The following is a 21302-nucleotide window of genomic DNA, read 5'->3' as shown; positions in this document are numbered from 1 at the left end:
GATCAGTGCTGGGCTGTTTTATAAGTCATAAAGGAAGGATATTAAAAGTATTAGCGTCCAGAAGAGGAATATGAAAATGGGAAAGGGTCTGGAGGACAAAGAGTGCAAGGAGCAGCTGAGGTCCCTTGGTTTGTTCAGCCCAGAGGAGAGGAAGCTGAGGAGAGGTCCTTCCCCCCCCATGGCAGCCCTACAGCTCTGCCCATGGCACATAGACCCCCCATGGCAGCCCTACAGCTCTTCTGCCCATGGCATGCAGCCCCTCATGGCAGCCCTACATCTCCCCTATGGCACACAGCCCCCATGGCAGCCCTACATCTCCCCCATGGCAGCCCTACAGCTCTGCCCATGGCACATAGACCCCCCATGGCAGCCCTACAGCTCTGCCCATGGCATGCAGCCCCTCATGGCAGCCCTACATCTCCCCCATGGCACACAGCCCCCATGGCAGCCCTACATCTCCCCCATGGCAGCCCTACAGCTCTGCCCATGGCACGTAGCCTCCCATGGCAGCCCTACATCTCCCCCATGGCACACAGCCCCCATGGCAGCCCTACAGCTCTGCCCATGGCCCACAGCTCCCCATGGCAGCCCTACATCTCCCCCATGGCACGCAGCCCCCCATGGCAGCCCTACAGCTCTGCCCATGGCACGCAGCCCCCCATGGCAGCCCTACAGCTCTGCCCATGGCACACAGACCCCATGGCAGCCCTACAGCTCTGCCCATGGCACACAGCCCCCCATGGCAGCCCTACATCTCCCCCATGGCACGCAGCCCCCCATGGCAGCCCTACAGCTCTGCCCATGGCACGCAGCCCCTCTCGGTGGGATCAGAGGGGCAGGTGCTGATCTCTCCTCCCTGGGAACCACACGGTCCCGTTTGATCTGTGCCCACTGTTGGCGTTGTCCGTTGGCAGACTTTCACCCTTCCTTCTGCTCGTTGTTTTCTTATCTGTGATGGTTGGAGCTGCTGCGAATGCTGTCGTTTCCCTCCCCCCTTAGGTGGGGGTGTTCTTCCTGCTGCATTGCTCTGAAGTTTGGTGCTGAAAAAGGAAAAGGACTCAGACGGGGCTGGGAGAGGCACCTCCTGTTTTCCTGTTTCCCTTAGAAGTGCTCATCTCCTGTCCCTTCCCACGAAGGGAAATGGGAATAGTTTGTCCCATTCCTGGAATCAGCCCCGTTGTGGCAGAGCCCTGCGGGGCGTTGAGCTGTCTGCCTTCTGTAAATCCCCCAAACTTCCCCAAAACCTGGACCCCCGTGCTGCAGGACCCCACCTGTGGGGCTGGCCCTGGGTTGGGGCTGCTCAGACCTGCAGAGCGATTGGCTTTCAGTACCTGCCTGAAATGGGAGGCACAGGGCTGGGAACAGCATTTACTGGAGGACCATTTTTGGCCTTTTTGGGGACAAAGAGCTGAAGCTGCCCAGGAAACTCGAATTCATAAAGGCAGCCGATGTGTCCGAGGGCTGAAATGTGTGTGAAGCTCTCGGGGCCATTCAGTGTGATGTCAGTGCTGAATCACTGCTCGATGTTTTCCTTGAATTAGAAGCCAGTGAGATCAATGCTTTGCTGAATGGTGTTCCTGTCCAAAAACTTTTTTCTTTTTTTTTTGGACTTCCTTTACCCAAGAAATGCTTTTGGGCTCTGAATCTCTAAATGAATCAACACAGAGAATAGGAAACCCTAAAATGGAGCAGCTCCTTCAGCCTAGAGCGAAGACCTGAGCAGCTTCAGGTCTCAATGCTCCGTGGAAGTCCCTGATCCTTGTGGGTCCCTTCCAACTTGACTTATTCTGATCCCGTGGTTCTCCCGTGGCTGAGGAGGGGGCACCAGGATCTGCCTGATGCAGACAGAAGAAGAGCCCCAGGTCTGGAGATGCTTTGCTGCATCCTTCCCTCTGTGCTTCTCTCCCGTTCCTGTGCCCCACTGCTGCAGCACCAGGACTGGGCTGCGTCGGTGCTCACCTCACACCCAACCCTTGGGGTGGGGGCAGGGGGTCTGTGGGCGCTTTGGCGATGCTGTAACCCGTTGCTCCTCTATCATTAGCCCTTATCAGCAGCCGAGGGCCTGGTGGGGTGTGCCAGGTTTCCTCATCCGGGTTGGCAGACGGTGCAGGGAGCTGCCTCTGTCTGCGGGCTCTTGCAGCAAGCTACGTGCTCAAGGTTGGGGTGAGGGCAGAACCTGAGTGAGGTGGACTGCAAAACAAACCTCTGTCTGCCCTCGTGCCCAGCAGTAGTGCCACAAAGCCATAATACAGATGTGAGGAGGGGGGAAAGGAAGAGGAACTCCGCTAGCTCTGCCATGTGCAGAGCTCTGTTCATCTCTTTGCTGTAGGAAGGTGGTGGTGCTCACACAAACCCCATGTTAAAGCAGTCCGGCTGCTGCTGATGCAGTGCTGGTGGTGCCCTCTGGATTTCCAGCAGCATTGCTGCAGTGTGGGCTGCAGTCCTGCGGCTGCAATGAGTGCACTGGGCCAGCCAGGACTCAGGTTGGAGGTATTCCTGATGTGGTGCCCGAGCAGTAATCTGGAAATCTGTTTACTTCATTCCAACCCGTCAGGGAAACAGCTTTCAGAGAGATGTTCTGCTTTTACCTGTGCTTGTAAGGATTTGTTGCCTAATTGTGACGGGAGATCCCATGAAGATACTTGGCTAACGTGGCAAAAGAGGTTGTCTATGGCCAGATGGTTTTCTCCTACCTCCCCATGCTGGGAAAGCTGCTGAGGGTTTGCACCACGATGCTCATCTCTGGCCTTGGGGTTCCCTGCTCCCTCAGCTCCTCTCCGTGCTGCTGATGCCTTTTGCAGCCAGACTGCAGCCCTTCTGCTCTCCATGGGTATGAGGAGGGAACGCATCCACGATCCTTGGAGCTGCCCTGTGCATGTTGAGGGCCGTGTTGCTGCGCTGTGGGTGAGGGAGTCCAGATGTGTTTGGTGGGTTGTGTGCTCCCCCGTGCCTGAGAGATCTCCCAGCCCCACTCTGGGGGGATTTGGGTTTCTTTGACCCATTGGGAAAGGCGACCATCCCTCCCTGAGGAGTTGGGAAGGACGGTGCTGGTCTCTGTGGGCAGGAGGTAGCAGTGCATCCATCCATCTGCACTGCGTGGGGCTGCATCCACAGAGCGGTGCTGAGCTCCAAGTGTGCACGTGGAGGCTGTGCTTCGTCTTCCCAGGACGCTGTCAGTCAGCTGCCTAATAAATCTCGTGGAAAGCAGCGGAGCAACGGGGCTCCCTGGAGCTACAGAAGGAAATGATTTAATTGCCTCTTTAATAGAGAAAGGGGTTGCCTGCGTGCTGCGACTGGATGCTTTGAATAGGCTGATTTGTACTGGGAAAGATTCTTGGGATGCAAGTGCATTGCCAGAGGCTCTGGAGAGGCTCAGGGAGCATCGCTTTGTTTTGACGTGTCACAGAGGTGTTAATTGAGCGTGAGAGCCAGGAAAATAGTGAAGCCTCCCTGAGAGCGAATGGGTCTCTCCAAGGCTCAGCAAAGCCCTCAGCAGCGCTCAGAGCAGCGCTGGGCTGAGGATTTATGGAGGTTTCAGAAGCCATCCTGCTCCTTCCAGGCTGAGCGGGGAAAGCTTTTGTTTTCCTTGGCAAAGAAATGAACCCAACAGTGCAAAACAAAGATACTGAGAACATGACGGATGCTTTTGTGGCATCGCTGTGGTTTATTTTCTGCATCTTGGAGTTGTTTAAGGATGTTGGTCTCCAAACGTTGCAGACTTGAAACCCTCCGTGCTGAGATGTCCCCTCTGCTGCCTGGGCAGGGCTCGGATCTTCCCAAAGTGTCTTCGTTCCCCCCAAAGTCGGAGCCTTCCTGGCACAGAGGGAAGTTCCTCACCCTGGAATCCTTGGCTGGACAAATTCCTGCTCTCTTTTTTAGGTGTAAATGCATTCAAGTGCAAGGTGTGAGGGGTCCGACCCCACCACATGCAGCCCACGGGCTCCCATTCCCATCCAATCTCCTGTTTTCCCCCAGCTTCAGCACTGCTGCCTTCAGCTCGCCGCGTTTCGCATGCATGCAAAGCCACAGACCGTTCCTGTAAAGCTTTTTCTATCCTGGGCTTTTGTATTTCTGGCTCTGTGCAGTGACTGAGCGTGGGGCTGCTGAGCTGTGTCCCTCAGTGAGGTTTGTGCTTTGGCTCCAGCTGTGCTTTGGCCTTTGCTTTGCAGCTGATGCAGAAACGTGCTGTCAGAAGGCAGCGTTTCAGCGCCGTGACGCTGGGAAGGAAACCTGCTGCTGTGCAGATGACTCAGGCTGCCAGTGGGAGCAGTCCTTCTCCACAGCCTTTTTCCCCTCTGCCAAGTCTGGAGGAGCTGGGAGTTTTGCAACGGCGAGTTGGCAGGAGAATAAGGAAAGTGACAAAGCATGAGAAAATACTTCAGCAAAATGCTGCCTATCAAAGCCTGAGGGGCTACAGGGGGGGCTCAGAAGTAACTGTGATAACACTGAGCCTAAAGGGGGGTCCTTTGCTTTTAAAGAGGAGGAAGAGGAGCAGATGCTGTGTGCGTGTTCCCAGTAGAACAGGTAACTCCTGCACTCAGGTGCACCCCCAGCAGAGGTCCCAGCTCTCATCTGTGCCTTCACACAGCTTCCTTCGAGCTGGGTTATATTTGGGGAGCACCGAACCCCTCCTGAAGCAGATGCGTTCATCCCCCCCGATCCCTCTCAGCCTTCCTGCTGCTCCCTCTGAGCACCGCTGGGGTTCACAGTGCAGCCCCAGCAGCGCAGGGCCGTGCAGTGGAAGGACCACATCGCCTTGGTTGCACGCAGGTGAGCCGTCGGTGCTGCGGTGACTCAGCCCCGGGGTGAGACAGGGAGCGGTGGGGCGAGCAGCCCCCGGTCAGCCTTGCCACATCCTCCCTGCCCGTGTCTGCGGGATGCATCCCAGCCCCGTCCCAAATAGCAGGGATCTGTTGCAGCCCTGTCCCAGATAACTCGTTGCTTAGTAGGAGGCTGGAGCGGAGCTGGGAGCTGTGGCGCTTGGCCAACCGGTGCTCCTCTCCCTGCTCGCTGTCTCCACAGCTGAGCTTTTCCCACGTCTTCTGAGCTCGGCTGTGCGCTGCTTCTTCCCCCAGGTGTCACCTGGCTGCATCCCAGGGGAGAGAGCCGCCGAGTGCAGCCTTTCGAGCTGCAGAGCTGTGCACAAAGCAGCAAAAAGCAGCGTCAGAAACGTGACGGCTCCTGCCCTGCTGAGGGAGCTGGGCTCGTTCAGCCTGGAGAAGAGAAGGCTGGGGGGGAGCTGAGTGCAGCCTGCAGGACCTCAAGGGAGCCTGCAGACAGGAGGGGATCAGCTCTTGGGAAGGGGAGAAACAGCAGGACGAGGGGAACGGCTGGAAGCGGAGGGAGGGCAGCTTTCAGTTGGCTGTCAGGGGGAAGTTGTTTGCTGTGAGAGTGGGGAGGTGCTGGAACAGCTGCCCAGAGAGGCTGTGGATCCCCGTCCATCCCTGGAGGTGTTCGAGGCCAGCAAGGATGGGGCCCTGGGCAGCCTGGGCTGCTGTGAGATGTGGAGGTTGGTGGCCCTGCGTGTGGCGGGGGGTTGTAGCTCCGTGATCCTTGAGCTCCCTTCCAACCCAATTCTGTGACTCTCTGAAACCTGCAGCTCAGCACGGTGCAGCTGTTTGGGGCCGAGCCCCAGGCTCTGCTGGGACAGAACCTGCTGTCATTTTGCTGTAACCAGCTGCAAAATGAGTTTGACCTTTCAGGTGCCCGCTTGGAAGAAGTCGGCACTTTTACAACAAATGATTTTGCTCCTTCCAGGAGGCAAAGGCTAAATGTCACGTTTGATGAATGAGCCCTTTCACGGGGGCGGAGGGAAACTCCTTTATGTGCTCCACCCCACACCGACGTCATTTCCATTATGGGGCTGAGTAACGTTTTCCAAGAAGTCAGAGATGGCAGCTGAGAGCTGCATCCCGTGGGGAACTGCCTGGCATTGGCGTGCTGCTGCCTCACGAATGCTGCTGACCTCATTGCTGCGTGCTCCCCTTTAGCTGAGAGCTGGCAAGGGATGTGGGGGACCTCCGCGATGGTGATTCCGTGCCATCAGTGCCTCTTTTCCCCACCCTGGAGGTGTCAGCAGCCACGTGCGTGGCGCTGGGAAGGGCTGGCAGAGCGAGGATTGGCACTGGGTGCTGGGGAAGCGTTAAGGGATGCCTCGGGATCATCGTGGCTGGGCTGTTTTGTGGTGCCTTATTTGCGCTCTGAGTTTGTGCTGCGATGAGGACAACCTCAACCCCACTCCTTGCTTTAAGACAGCAGAACTTCAGGAAGGCAAAGCGTCTTAAAGCCTCCTCTTGGCTGTGTCCCTGCCCGCTGTCAGCCTGGTGTCGTTGTGGTGCTTCCCCTCTGCAGGCTGAAAGAACAAAGTGATGCGAGGTGGGAGCAAAATCCCCGTCCTCAGCTCTCGGTGATCCCACTGACATTGAGGAGCTGTGCTCCGCTGTTGTGATGCCCCGTGTTTTATAGCAGCCATTTGGCTCTGCTTTGTGCCATCCCACGCCGCCGTCGGGTCGCACAGCGCTGAACGCCTGACGGGCAGAATGGTGGGACTGAGATTTATGGGGAAACATCACCGGGGTGAATGGCACGCCTTGTGCTTCCCTCACTGCCTCCTTTCCTCCCTGTGCCCTTGCACTGCATTCCCTGCTCCCTTAGCAACGTGCCTGCATGCAGAGCTGTGACATCTCCCAGCGCTGTGCTGCGTGGGGCAGTTCTTTGTGCCCCGCGTGGGGTGCAGAGGGGGCTGTGGGGTGGGGTGGGTGCTCTCCCTTGGGCCGTCTCACTGCATGCTGTGCTTCCTTGCAGGTGCCTCCATGTCTCAGCTCTGCAGCTCCTGGGACTTACACCAGCAGAGCATGGCGTACCTCCCCGATGCAGGTAACCCCACCTGCAGGATTCTCCTTCTGTTTCTCTCTCTCTCCAAGCTTAGCAGATTAGAACTCTTCTCTAAAGGCTCTCAGAGCCGTTGTTTGTCCTGAGCTTCCATTAAGGCGGGTGTGAAAGCAAGAACTGAAAGCACCCGGAGCAGCTCTGGGTTCCAGGTGCCCCGTGGCCGTTCCCCCATGGGCTGTGTGTGCAAGCTGTGCAGAACCACTGCACCTCAAAGGGGCTGAGAGGAGCCCGGGCTGCCCTGGGATCAAGCCCTAGCAGTTGGGTACACTCATACTGAGCCTTAAATTGAAGAGCTGTGCTCTTAGTTCTCGATTTCTTTGGGGTTTTTTAACTCACTTTTGTTCCAGATTTCGTTGTCTGATGGTGTTTTATGCAGGAAATCCCCAGCATCAGCTGAGAGGCTCAAGAAAGCAGCGTGGAGCCAAAGAGGCAGCAGCTGCTTGTGGTGCCTCTCGAGAAAGCATTTAGTGGCCTTTAAAATAAAAAAATAACTTTAAGAAATGGGAGGGGAGAAAAGGAGGGAAAAAAGGAGAGGAGAAAGGGGGTGGGGGGGAGGAAGAAGGGGAAATGGAAAGAAAAAAATGGGGAAGAGGAGAAAAGAAGCAGCCAGGAAAACAGCCCGTGCCAAGCTCCATTCCGGTATTCCTTTCAGCTTCGCATGCTCTGCACTGGGAGCCCCGTTTCCTTCCTTCCTTCTTTCTGTCCCTTTGAGGACTTTTGGAACAATGCTCATTCGGTTTGTGTTTGGGATTTGTCTGACTTACGGGAGCTGCTGTGAGTGCTGGCGCTGCTTCCCGTCTGCATGGGGGAAATTCTGCTCCGGCTGTGACCTCCTTCCCTGCGGTTTTGCATCTCTGCTTTGGGTGAATTTGGCTTCCTTCAAGGCTCGTTTTTTGGAAACCAAGTGCAAAGGAGTGGGGGAGAAAGGATCGGGGTTTGGAGTGGGCTGTTGGGGTCTTATTGCTGAAGTGCAGCAAATAAACGTGAGCAGGTTCTGCTGCGGGGGTCGGTCCTACCCTCACCAGGCAGATCCACAGATGTGTGCAAAGAACCACCTGGTGCCTGCTTGATGATGGTGTGATTGTGCAAAGAACCACCTGGAGCCTGCTTGATGATGGTGTGATTTTGCAGAGCCAGAGGAACACAGAAGCTTTTCTTGTCACATTGAATACGAGCAAAAAAAAAAAAAAAAAAAAAAAAAAAAAAAAAAAAAAAAAAAAAAAAAAAAAAAAAAATCCTTTATTTGCATCTGATTTGCTTTTTGTAAAGCTGTGACAGCTGCCACAAACACTGCTTTCCTCTGCCCCTCCAGAGATGGAAACCATGGCTGCCAGCACATCCCTCCCCGACCCAGCTGGTGAGTTTGACCGCAACGTGCCCCGAATCTGCGGGGTGTGTGGGGACAGAGCCACCGGCTTCCACTTCAACGCCATGACCTGCGAGGGCTGCAAAGGCTTCTTCAGGTGAGCTGAGCTTGAGGGAAAAAGATTCCCACCCCACGCACAGACACACAGAGAGCTGCTGGTGCTCAGGGTGCAGCCCTGCAGGGCTTTGCTGGACCCATGTCTGCGCTGCAGACAGCCAACGTGTCCTCGATAATTCAGACCTCGGAGGGTGTTTCCCTGTATTTCCCTTCTTGTGGCTACCAGGGGCTGTCAGCCATCTGTTAGGAGCCTTGCAAACTTCACATAGATAGGAGCATGCCAGCCTCTAGTGTGAGCCTGGGCTGGGAAGAGCAGAGCCAGAGCCAGCGGTCTGGGAGTTTAAACAGCTGTAGTTTTTGTTTGCAGCTGATTTGAGGCTTTTTTCAGCAGTCAGGTGAGTGTCTCATAGTCTGCAGCTGCTCCTAATGAAGGCAAAACCATCCCAGGGCCTGATGAGCTGGAAGTTGGTGGGTGTTTTAGTGGCTCACTTGCCCTGATGGTGTCAAACCATTCACGTGGGAATTCAGGTCGCTTGCACCAAGTGAGAGAATGACTAAGAGAGACGAGGAGAGATAATGCCTGGCGTGGGACTGGCAGGGGAGAGCCTTGCTCAAGCACTGTGTGCTGCAATGAGATGGAGGCAGTGGGCTGCAGACACCAGAGCACATCCCTGTGTGTTCAGCAGGGCCGCTACAGCAACCAGGTTTGCAGAGCAAAGTCGTAACTCCTCACCTTGCAGGAATTTTGGGGCTGGATGGAGGTTTTCACATCCCACAGTCTTGCAGCCTGGCCAACCTGAGCAACGACATTTTCCTCAATTACTGCTGCTCAGTCAGTAACTCTGCTTTCAGGTGCTGCCCTCCATGCTCTGGTTTGGTGGCCCCAGCCTTCCCTGTCCCCTGCAGTGGCCATGGGGTGGATGGGGCTGGTCCTTAACTGGCTGCAGTGCAGCTGCCAACCCTCCTTAGCACTCTGCTGCTTCCCCATCTCTGTCACCACGCCGGTGTAATCATGTACGACACGCAGCTGCAACAGCATTTCTGAGCAGATGTTTTAATGGTGTGAAAAGCACTCATCTTCAGCTCGCCCTTCATGCCCCATATAAGGCTTTGATTTTCAATTTAAGGCTCTACTTTTCCTTCATCTTGCTTTCCAGGCACGCTGTCCCCATGCTGGGTCTTGGTGTGTTCCTTCTTGCCCAACCAGGCTTGTTTACAAGCTATTTAGAACCACTGAATTGAGTAATTCTTGTTGCTGCCACAATATGCAGGTGCTTTCTGCCTGAAAACACCGCAGCACTGCTATGGGGGAAGCTGGACCCCTTAAAACTCACCCAGAAAATCTATGCATCTCTTTGCAAGCACCTTTGTAACGCTTTGTGCCTGTGTGCAGCGGCTGGTTTTAGCTCCCTGAGCAGGTTTCTGAAGAAGAACTGCACAGACACCAATTCCTGGTGGCTCTTACCTGCCTTGCAAGTCAGAATTGAGCCTGGAAGGAGCAGAAGGGGCGAGGGGATGCCAGGCAAAACCTGGGGTGAAGGACTTCCCGGTCGGTCTCATCTGCTTTGGGTCGTATCTGTGTGGATGATTCCCAAGCATGAAATCATGACCTGGGCTTTAGGGTTTTAATGGCCCTATAAAAGGCGTCAGGAATTTACTGGCACCTCTGGGTGCTCAAACGTGCACGTAAGCTGCAGCACAACCAGGCATGAGGCAACCTTTGGCCACTTGCTTCAAAGTCCACTGTTTATTAATGATGCCAACGGCAACAGTAGCCTTTTATTGAGCTCTGCTGTTTGCTCAGGGGCTCTTAAAATGCATCTAAGCCAGGGTGATTTATTCTGCTGCGACTTGGCTGAAGCATCCACAGTTTCTCTGGTTTATTCTGAAGTTCCAGCACAATGACACTGGGTGTTAATAGCAGAGCTGCTCGGAAAGGCTCTGCGTGTTTCAAAACCCAACAACTCCCCACCCATCCTGTCTGCATCACCGTTTCTCCCACTCCTGTAATCCTCCCCAGTTGGTCTTTGCCCTGTCCTACATGGAAGTGGGAGATTAATGATTCTTTTCTTCTGAAATAAATCCCCGGGGCCGTGAGCTGTTCAGCTTCCAGTCTCCATCCCATTGTGTTGTCCTTGTTGCTGGAAGGAAGCAACCTGCGAGCTGCTGCTTGGTTTGTGTGTGGTGCTGACTTGATGGCGTGAGGGTGATGGGTTGATGGATGGACTGGTGATCTTAGTGGCCTTTTCCAACCTTTATGACTCTATGCATGGGAGAAAGGAGGCTGAAATCCAGGTGATGCAGAGTCCAGGAGTGATCCCAGACCTTGGGGAGTGGGGTTGTGCATCCAGCAGGAGATGTGCACCTGGCCAAGGTGAGAATGGTTCGGATGTGCCGAAATGGTGATTTAAGTGGTAGAAAGTGAGCAGCAGAAACCAGGCACAGCAGCCTTACTCCTCAGCTTGCTTCGAGGGCTCATCCTAAAGTCTGTTTCCCAACAAGAACGTTCCAAGGGGTCTCTAAAGACAGGTTGGGATAGGAGAGGGCTGGCAGCTCCCAGAAGGATATAGGGGAGAAAATGTGAGTGGTGCCAGAGGGCCAAAGCGTGGACTTGCTGTTGGTGCTGGGCTTCCCTGGGGGCTGTGTGGGTGCAGTGAGGAAGAAATAAGGATTATCCAACCCCAAAGTGTGACAGCTTCGCCCCATTTCATGGGTAAAGGCAGTGCCAAAATGAATCCTGAATCCCAGTGGTGCTTAGAGGGCTGGTGACTGAAATGTGGAGTCGGGAAGGCAGTGGGGTTTGGTTATGAGTAGGGCTGCTTTTGGGAACTGCAGCATCACGTGGGCTCCGTAAGTGTGAGAGCTGCTGTGTGTGCTGAGGTCTCACTTCACTCACACAAAGATCAGCGCCATGGGGCTCAGCACAGCTCTGCCTATCCCTGTAGGCTGGGTGTCCCATTGCCAGGCTTTGCAGCCTCCATCCCTCCTTCTGCAGGCACCGAGCCATAATTTTGGGAATGCTGGTGGAAATTCTCTCCCTGTTTCCCCACCGCAGCACGGGCAGAGCTTGGGACCCCAAACTCCCTGCAGCCTTCTTTTCTCCCCCCCAGCTGAGGCTTTGTTTACTGCCGCCAGCTCAGAGCAGGGAGGGAAGGTTATATTTAACATCCAGCAGCCCTGCCTGGGACAGGGCTGTAAATGAGCCCTGAAAAAATGAGCCACTTGTGGGGCTGTACAAAAATACACCAGAGCCAGACGGCTGCGTTCGCTCTGCTGATGCAAGGCTGGGCGCTGCGGGGCCGCCGACCCCGGGGCAGGGAAGCGCTGCTCAGAAACCCTCCATTGTGCCCCGCCGCCCTGGGTTCAAATAAACTGCAATTTTCATTCCAAAACCATAATGTTGGCTTGCACGCAGGGCAGCTTTCCCTGCCCCAGGGCCTCGTGTTCCTCTTGTTTGTGTCCTCCCCAGCCTTGCCCTGGGCTGTGGGGCAGAAGATGCTGCTCCAGATACCCAAAAATACAAAGATTTGTTCACCGAAACTGGGGGACTGAGGGGGGTTTGGTTCCAAACCCTGCTTTGCCACTGGGCTGGGCAGTCTTCGTCCTCATTCCTGGAACGATGCTGGTTTTAGTGAAAGGGGAAAACCCAGAGAAAAGCAATAAAACCAAAACCCAGCTGCAGGGCAGAGTGCAGAGTTAGGGCTGCGGAGGCAGGTGCTGGAGGCTCTGCCATCAGCTTCCCCTGAATTCATTTCCCCAGATGCATTTATTCATCTCTGAGGTGAGAGGAGAGTAAAACCTCGCTGTTCACATCTGCCTCTAATTGCACCCTCACGGGTCTGCAGCCCAGGAGCACCATTTATATTTATTCCCTATAGGCACAGCCCTGGCTGGAGATCCCTGTCCTGTGCCCACGGAGCTCAGGGCTGCACCGTGTCCACTTGGCATTGCAAGAGGATTTTATCACTGCTCCTCCTTGCAGAACTCCATCTGGGGGCATTAATTTCAGGCACTTGTGTTTGGTTTCTCACTGTTGTATTCCAGCTGTGTCTCAGTGCTGCTCTCTTTCCATCTGCTTCTCTGCTGCGTTTACCCTTCTGATCAAATCCTCGATTTGATTTCCAGCCCGGGGGTTTGGTTTGCCTCCATTCAAACTCACATCTCCATTTAAAACGAGTGCTGTGTGCAGAAATGCACATAAAGATAAGCCTTGCTCGCCGATGGAAGATTGTTGAGTAACTTTCTCCAAAGCAGAGATGAGGCATCGCCACCCTTAATGAACAAACTCAATGTCCTGCAATGTGTCATTAGGGGATATCAGGAGTTTGTAGCTGGGAGCTGTGGCTTTGACCCTTTGCACTTGGCAGGTTTGCAGTCCTGCTCGGATTAACGTGGCACGGTGTGGTTTTGGTGGAAAAGAGGTTATTATGTGAAGTGTTGTTTCTCTGGTGTCCTGCAGTGAGGTTTTTCTCGTGCACATGCAAGCATGCACTCCAGCCAGTTATTCTAGCAAAGCCAGGCTTTAAAGGCTGGTAAATGTTTAATAACGCTGCTTTAGTACATGCTGCTCCGTTCTCTGGTTTCTCTGTCCCTGGAGGCTCAGATGGACATTTCTCTACAGTTCCACCTCCTGTTGGGCTTCAAAACAACGTGAAACCAGAAAGCTGTTTCAGTAGTGTTGAGCCCACAGGTTGTGTCCTTTTGAGAGGGCACCTTTTCCATGCTGTCCAGACCAGGAAGATGAAACCCAAATGTGCAACGCACACAGCTGTGGCCTTCCAAGCTGAGCCTTTCCGAGAGCCCAGCTGAGCTGTTGGTGTCAGGTCAGTCATTCCCTCTCAGCAGCCTTTCTCCAGCAGTTTGCTGGATTTGTGCTTGCATCTCCCCCTCCCGCTGCTTGGAGCATCCCTCGTGCAGTGAAAACAGCGCTGTGTGACCCAGGGTGTGTTTTTTTTTTTTTCTTTTTTTTTTCCCTCCTGTTCCTCTGCAGGAGAAGCATGAAGAGGAAAGCGATGTTCACCTGTCCGTTCAACGGGGACTGCAAAATCACCAAGGACAACCGGCGGCACTGCCAGGCCTGCCGGCTGAAACGCTGCGTGGACATTGGGATGATGAAGGAGTGTGAGTACGCTGGGTGTGCAGGGCTCAGCCTCCTTCTCCTTCTCAATTATAAACCTCTGTGCTCAAAGCTCTAAAACCCGCACGAGGATTCGAAGAGGATGCAAAGGGCAGGGGACGGTGTGGGTAATGATTGCGCGGGGCTCATTTAATGATTGAGGCATTAATGAGCTGGCTTTGCTGGCAGCCGGGGGCAGCTGCACGGCGAGCTGCTGCTGAACATCCGGGGCTGTTGCTGATTAACCCATGATGGAGCCCATTCACGTCCTGTCCGTGCAAAGTCACCGTCAGCACGTGGCCGAGCAGGCAGGAAGGGCTGGAGAGCCTCTGAGTGCTGATGGTGTGGGATGGGGAGCTGCACTCACGCTCCACCTTTTGCTCTGCAATAACTTTATTTCAGGCCCCTGCTCTTGCAGCAGGGTCCGTCCATCCCGCCACGTGCACCACAGAGACTTAAACAAATAGCAGAGGGAAGTAAAGTACTTTTTAACCCAATCCAAACAGGCTAATGTTGTCCAAATATTTATTTTTATTATTTTTTTTTTTCAACTGTATTTATAGATAAGCGGCTTTTAAAAATAAAAGCTGCTTGGCACATTTCCTCCTACACACGCGTGCTTTCTACGCCCCGGGACTTCAGGAGTTTAAACCAAAATAACAGCCCTCTGCTAGGAGACTGCAAACAGGACAGCCTGTCCTATGATTGATGGGCTTGAAAATTCAGAGCTGGCTTGGCAAATGGAAGTGCTGACAGTTTCCTTATGTGCTGAGCAGAGAACAAACAGCGCCCGGTGGCACGGGGTGCAAATCTGCAAATCAGAACTTGCAAAGAACTTGAAGGAAAAAACGCCTAAATGTCCAGGAGCCCCGCAGATCAAACAGATCCTGAGGAATAGGAGGCCCCTAAATCCTGTAAAGTGGGAGCTGTGCTCTGTAGAGGGGTAGGAAAGCAAAGAGCAGGCAATGCATCAGGTGAATCCTCCTCTTGTGAGAGCACAGGGATGGGGAAGCAAACTGGAGCAGGTCTGCATCCCATGTTCTGCCCTGCAGAAACAGCTGCTCCCTTTGGTTTAAGGCTGGGACAGAGCAAAGAGCCACTGCTGCTCCCTGAAGTTGGCCGAGCGGTGTGGGAAGCGCTGCACAAAGCACACTTTTGGTGTTCTGCTGCTTTGGCATTTGTTGTCACATCTGATTTCTTGGTTGGGACAGCACTTTCTGCTTCAAAACCCGGCTCTGAGGTGTTCCCAGAGCAGCAGGAGAGCCGTCCTCGTTGATGGTATGCTTATACTATGGGTCTTATCTCACAGAGGGAGAAAAAGCACTGAGCTTCTTGAAAAGGAGAGCATTGATATGCCCCAGTGCACGAGGCTGCCTGGCTGGGAGCCTCCAGCCCTGGTTACTGCAGCTTGTTTGGCATCACCGTTGCTAACAAGGGAAACGTGTTGACTTGTAGCAGTTAATTACCCAGGAAGGGCCAGAAAATGCAGCGAGGGATTCGCCTGCCCGCCTCGGAGTTAACTTGTAAGCGACCCCCCTTAGCAGACGGTTTCTGTATTAATGAAACCTAACCGAGGAGCCTAAAAATAGCCTTCCTGCAGCCCCTGCTGCTGGTTCAATGAATGGGAACAAGGTGTGCTGCTGTTATTTTTAGGTGGCATCGTGGATCTTTGAACTCCTGGGGTGGGCTCCTGTCTTCCCCGGGCTGCGGTTGCTGGCACGGGTAGGGATGGGCTTGGTTTGCTCCTCTGCTGATGGGTCTGAAACAGAAATGAGAGCAAAACGGGATAAGGGGGAGGAGGCAGATGTGGGCACTCTTTGTGCTTGCATTAATTTGAGGTCCGATGCAGGCAGCTCCGTCTCCTCCTCCTGTCCTAAATCTTGGGTGGCTTTTAGCATTTCCCCCAGCCACATCTGCAGGGACGTCACTTCCAGGCTCGACGCTGCAGTGAGGGGCTCTCAAAGAGGTGCAAGAAGGTGAAGGCTTTTCTTGACACAGAGCAGAAGCCCTGGCTCGCTGCACTCCCTGGGGAGCTGAGGACAGCCACTGTCCCCAAGAGGGACCCAGGAGGGGATGAGTTGCAGCCATAGGAACACGCTGAGCCCAGCAGTGAGGGTCAGGGCCGGGGGCTGATCCACAGCTGCAATCTGCAAGCAGCGTTAGCAAATATTTGTGGTTTTCCACCCATCTTATCTGCGTGGGGTAAAGCACGGGGCAAGCTAGGGGACAGCGTCAGGCCATGGGCGAAGGCGAAAGCCGCTTCGTTTGGAAATGTTTTCGGGATGTTTCCCTTCAGATGGCCCAAGCAGTGCTGAGCTCATCCCTTCCATCCCGCAAAACTGCCTCCTGCCAGCTGCGTGGTGCTCCAGAAGGGGCCCCCATCCCTCCAGGGCCGTGCGTTACCTGTGGGTAACTCACCTCTCTTGGCCTCGCTGCCCTCTCTTTCCCTGCTTTTATCAGCTCTGCAGTCATTACAGCACACACGGGCAGGGGATGTGCTTCCCCTTGGCTGCCCTGTGCTGCATGGGCTAAAGGTGTTGGTGCAAAGCAGGGAGGCAAAAAACACGGCGCTGAATGGAGCGGCCACAGCAGCCTCACTGCATCTCTCCTTTCCCTGCTGTGCTGCTGCTGGGGGATTTAGGGTGCCTGTCACCGTGCCAGGATCTAAGAGTCTCCTTGGGAAGGATCCAGCTGTGCTTGCAGTGTCCTGCTGCAGTTTGTCTGTCTGTGGACGGATTGCAGTGTTATATGGGAGCTGGGATGTGGGGGAAGCGAAGGCACAGCTGTGGGAGAGGCAGTGGGGAGGAATTAGGTTTGCAGCCTTGGATGTGAAGGCTGCATCTCATCAGAATGGCTGCAGAGCGATCCTGGGCGCTTTTGGCAATGGAGTGGGGTCACAACGCCCCGCAGGGCTCTTTGGGGATGATTCCTGCCCTGATGTGAGCGCCTCGTGGCACATTAAACACACACTGTGCTGCCCAGCCCTCACCCACCTGCAGATCACTGCATCTGCTTCCCCCCATCCTCAGCGCCACTCCCTGGGGATGGAAGGGAACCCAGGGGGCTTTTGGGGGCTGCGTGGTGTCCCCACGTCCAGCTGAAATGCTGCCTGCCAAGCTTCGATGCAGTGCTTGAGTGCCATCCAGCGAGCAGTCTCGCACTGATATTTGCTCCGTTTCATTTTGGTTGGTGTTCGGCTGCCCTTTGCTCTCCCAGTGGAGCACGTCTCCCTCCATGCCATCCCCAGCACCTCCAGCTCCCCGCTTTGGCCGAGGCTGCGTGGTCAGATCCTCACCCACCAGCTGTGCCCTCGTGCTCTCAGTAACCTCAGAGCAGCCCTGCGGCTTTCTCCTCTGTCCCTGTGGTGTCTGCAGAGGTCCGTTCTGCGTCTGCATAGAAGTGATGTGCAGATGTTGGCTTCTCCTCCTCCTGTGCTTCGGGTCAGGGCAGCCCACAGCCGTTCCGCTGCAGCTCTGTTTGTGCCAGGAGCTGTGAGCTCCAGCTCAGCGCTGGGGAAGGGAGCAGCCCTGGGATCTGATCTCAAGCTGAAGATGCAGGCTGGGGCGTGTTGGCCCCATCCATCCTTCTGTGTGCACGAGGTGAGCGCAGATGAAGCCTTTTTCCCAGGAATTGTATAAAGCCCATCAGTCCTGCGCTGACGTTGCGCCGTTACCATTTGTCACCCCAAAGCTTCAGCTTTGCTGCTCCCCGTTGGCTGAGCCGGTGCTGGGCTCTGTTGGGGCTCGCACAGCACCGCCTCTGTTTGCAAGATGAGTTGGAAGGGAATTGCAATTGCATTTATCATGTCAATCTGATCTTTAAAACACCTTCGATCCGCCTGCGGGGCTTCCTTCGGGTTTTAGACTCCTGTAGGCTCTGGCAAGTCCCATCAGGGCATTCGGCACCGACCCAAATCCCTGGCAGTGGTTTTGCAATGGGTTCAGCCCACACCACGGTCTGCCAGGCCTCAAAGCGCTGAAACCCCGGGTCAAATAAGGAAAGATGCTTTGTTGTACAGATCCCATACAGGGAAATCCATCTGCCTTAGAGGATTTGAACAGGGGTCGGTGCATGCGCTCTTCCTCCCATCCCAACTCCTCTTCCTCACTTTCCTCCATGCTGGGGTGGGTGAGGAGCTGCTGACCCCATCTCAGCTCTGTCCCTCTTCCAGCCCCACGTGATGCTTCCCGATGCTGCTGCATTCCGGAGTGATTTCCCCCCTCGCATGCAGCGCCTAGATGGATCCCAAACTTTCCTAATAGGATGGAGATGGCGAATTCCCCATTTTGTCCGGGCTGCCCCCTGCAGCACTGACCGTACCGTGCCAGTCACGGGAGCGACCTTTCGGCCTCAGCTGCTCATTCAGTACCTCCAGATCTTTAAATCCCCCCCGAGGTTGTTGTGCAAGTTTGAAAACGTATTGGAAAAATGCTGTTGGCAATAGGCAGCAGAAGGGGCCAAGAAGTGCAAACGGCTCCTTGAGCCCCGCTGCCTTCGTCAGCCTCTCCTTCCAGATTCCACCCGGCCATCAGATAACACGCTCAGCTAACAACTGGTTCTGGGGCTAATGGCTTCTCCATGAAGGGGCGCTGCTATTTATAGGACCCACCAGTGGATGTGCTTTGCTGATTGGGAGCGTTAATGAGCCATTGGGTGCAAGGGTGGGTGCTTGCTGTTGCTTTTCCAACCCTGTGAGGCTCTTCAGGACTTTAGGTTCTTTAGAAGGGTCACATTGGAGCCCAAATTGCCTTTGGATGTTCCCACATCCCTAATAAATGGGAGAAGAAGCTTTGCTTTTGGCCAGAAGGCTGGTCTCCCATTTCTCACTTCTGGATCTAACCTTTTTTATCTAATGGTCGCCTTTGGATCTGACCTTTGGCTGCTGCTGAAGGCTGTTGCCCATAATACAAGCAATAAATTGGTATATTATAGAATAACTGAGGTTGAAAGAGGCCGCTAGGATCATCTGGTCCAACCACCACCCATCGCCACCGTGTTTGCGTGTCCCCTCAGCTTAAAAACAGCCGTGATGCTGCAGCCCAGCGCACTGTGCTCCCTCTGTTGTTGGAGCTGAGGGCAGTGTGGGTGAACCCATTGGCCCACATCTCGAGATTTCTTTCACCCGAAAGCACAGAGCAAACAGTGAGGTCTGGAGCAAACCCGTGGCGGTGCTGACGTGACCTGACTGCACCCGACAGCACCTGAATGGGCCATAAATGGTGCACAGCAGGGAGCCGTGACCCAGCAGACGAGGACAGGAGGGCGTTCAGTAATAGGGTCGATGCAGGTTCAATAACTCATTAGCAACGCTGAGGGATGCTGCAACACACCTGAGGCACTTTGGTTTCCCAGTGCCTATTTGTGACCCTTTGCTCTTTCCTTCCATCCCTGCAGTCATCCTGACGGATGAGGAGGTGCAGAGGAAGCGTGAGATGATCCTGAAGCGCAAAGAGGAGGAAGCGCTGAAGGAGAGCCTGAAGCCCAAGCTGTCGGAGGAGCAGCAGAAAGTCATTGACATCCTCCTCGAGGCCCACCACAAAACTTTCGACACCACATACTCCGACTTCAACAAGTTTCGGGTACGCCGGGGGCACAACAGTCCCGATTCCCACCTCAGCATCAGCAGCTCCAAGAAACTTCATCAGTTTCATCCCAATAAAACCCGGTGCAAATATCTCGCTGCTCCCCTCAAGCTGCTCTCCCAGCCCCATTCCTCACACCCCGCTCTCTCTTCCAGCCCCCTGTGAGAAGCAAAGTCAGCAGCAGGACAGCAACGGAATCCTCCTGTGTCGTGTCCCAGGATTTCTCCTCAGAGGACTCCAGTGATGTTTTTGGCTCCGATGCCTTCGGTGCATTCCCAGGTACTGCACTCAGCTCTCCGTGCGGCATTCCAGGCATCCATATGCTATGGAAACAAAAGGGGAAGAGATTTTTCTAAGCCTGGCCGAGAACGAAATAGTTGTCTCAGCTCTCCTAGGGAATGCATTTGACTCTAAGAGCCTCCTGAGAGTGTTTAGAAGGCTCCTGAGAGCATTAAGTGCTTGGCTGCATCGGGACCGTGAGCTGTGTTGCTGCTGCTCTGCCTGCAGTTAGACCTAAACTAAAAATCCCTCTGCACAAATCCTACAGCTGGTGTGATCAAAGTGCTCTCCCGGCCCAACACAAAGACCTCCCAGCACAACAGGCACCGTCCCTGCTTCGGGCTGACACCCCTCCCTGTCCCTGTAACATCTCACCCACGTGGACACCTCCTTCTTTCCAGAGCCCATGGAGCCCCAGATGTTTTCCAACCTGGACCTCTCCGAGGACAGCGATGAGAGCCCCTCCATGAGCATCGAGCTGCCCCACCTCCCCATGCTCCCACACTTGGCTGACCTGGTCAGCTACAGCATACAGAAGGTGATTGGCTTCGCCAAAATGATCCCCGGATTCAGGTGAGATGTTGTCCCCACGCCAGGTGCCCACCATGGTTTTCCGCTCTCAGGAATTCAGTCCCAGCCTCCAACAGTCATTTTTCTCCATTTCACACTGTCCTTTTCCCAGGTCTGTTCCTACCTTCTTGTTCTCCCTCCCTCTCCCTTCCTGGGGTTATTCCTCTTTAATCTTTAGCTGGATTCACCCTGGCCACGTAGACAAAATGCCTGAGCCCCTGAGAAAGATGCTCAAGGCCATGTGAGTGGTGCTTATCTTGCTTGTGTGTCCACTTAACACCAGCCCAGTAAGAGTCAGCCTGGAGCCCAGGGCACCGGGTGCTGCCACTCGATACACGGAACTGCAGAAATACCCGCTGCTTAATTACCCAGAAATTCAGGGTGAGGGAGAAGCTGGATCATGCCTCTGGTTGTGGACATCTCCTCATTCCCTCCCGCAGGGATCTGACTGCAGAGGACCAGATTGCCCTGCTGAAATCCAGCGCCATTGAGGTGATCATGCTGCGCTCCAACCAGTCCTTCACCATGGAGGACATGTCGTGGACCTGCGGAAGCAATGACTTCAAGTACAAAGTCAGCGATGTCACCCAAGGTAAAGGTGCTGCTGGGCTGCTGGTGAGGGCCCAAAGACGGCACCCCAGCCTGAAATTCAGGTGTAAGAAAACCGTACTGAGTAAACTGGAGATATTCAGGTGGATCTTAAACCTCTCCCAGCATGGGAAGAGCCTTGGAGTAACCCTGGGATGCTGAGATCCTTGGTGCGAGGGCAGAGATTCCCCAGAGAGATCCCAGGCAGAGCAAACAGCACATCAGGACCGGGTGTGGGGCCACTGAGGGCAGGGATGGGATCTGCTTGCTGCGTGCTGTGGGCACACAAAAGGTGTTTTGGTGTTTCTGCACAACGTGGTGCAGCGTGGGAGTGATAAGGATGCAAACTGCCTGTAGGTTAATTGTCTTTCTGAAGTCATCTGCTCCATAATCTCCTGCCTTAACGACACCGCTGGGGAGGAAAGATTGAAATGTTTTTAAAGCTCTATCAAAAATCATACTCTGGCATCCTGCGATTCTGTGATCCGGGCGCTTTGCTGCACTAAAGGAGGAGGTGCTGAGCTCCACGCTCATCTCTCAGCTGCAGATCTGAGGTCTCATCCAGGTGCTAACAGCTCCTCTCTGTCCCCAGCCGGCCACAGCATGGAGCTCCTCGAGCCGCTCGTGAAGTTCCAGGTGGGCTTGAAGAAGCTGAACCTTCACGAGGAAGAGCACGTGCTCCTCATGGCCATCTGCATCCTGTCCCCAGGTAGGAGGACGCTCGTCCCCAACTCCCCACCCTGCCAGGCTTTGGCAGCATGAAGGCTCCACCAACGTCCCCAAGCCTGGCAGTGCCAGGCTAACAGCCAAACTCGATGACCTCCAAGGTCTTTTCCAAGGGCCGATCTGATGA

General features: G+C 54.6%; 1 protein-coding gene across 3 annotated transcripts in view; it reads left to right on the top strand.

The window, feature by feature from the left end:
* VDR (vitamin D receptor) overlaps positions 1–21302 on the top strand; it is a 31691-nt gene that overhangs the window by 9127 nt on the left and 1262 nt on the right. For 2 of the 3 annotated variants that reach the window (XM_010726813.4, XM_010726811.4), the window contains exons 2-9: positions 6805–6876; positions 8204–8354; positions 13305–13435; positions 18825–19009; positions 19168–19291; positions 19693–19864; positions 20302–20453; positions 21042–21158. In XM_010726813.4, the coding sequence (XP_010725115.1) occupies positions 6813–6876; positions 8204–8354; positions 13305–13435; positions 18825–19009; positions 19168–19291; positions 19693–19864; positions 20302–20453; positions 21042–21158 (1096 nt within the window). In that variant the 5' untranslated portion in view covers positions 6805–6812. The remainder of the gene's footprint in view (positions 1–6804; positions 6877–8203; positions 8355–13304; positions 13436–18824; positions 19010–19167; positions 19292–19692; positions 19865–20301; positions 20454–21041; positions 21159–21302) is intronic. The other variant, XM_085212337.1, reaches the window with a different exon arrangement.

The sequence above is a fragment of the Meleagris gallopavo genome, chromosome 31, assembly GCF_905368555.1.
Source record: "Meleagris gallopavo chromosome 31, MGAL_WU_HG_1.1, whole genome shotgun sequence".
NCBI lineage: Eukaryota > Metazoa > Chordata > Aves > Galliformes > Phasianidae > Meleagris > Meleagris gallopavo.
This window is presented reverse-complemented; position numbering and strand designations above follow the sequence as displayed.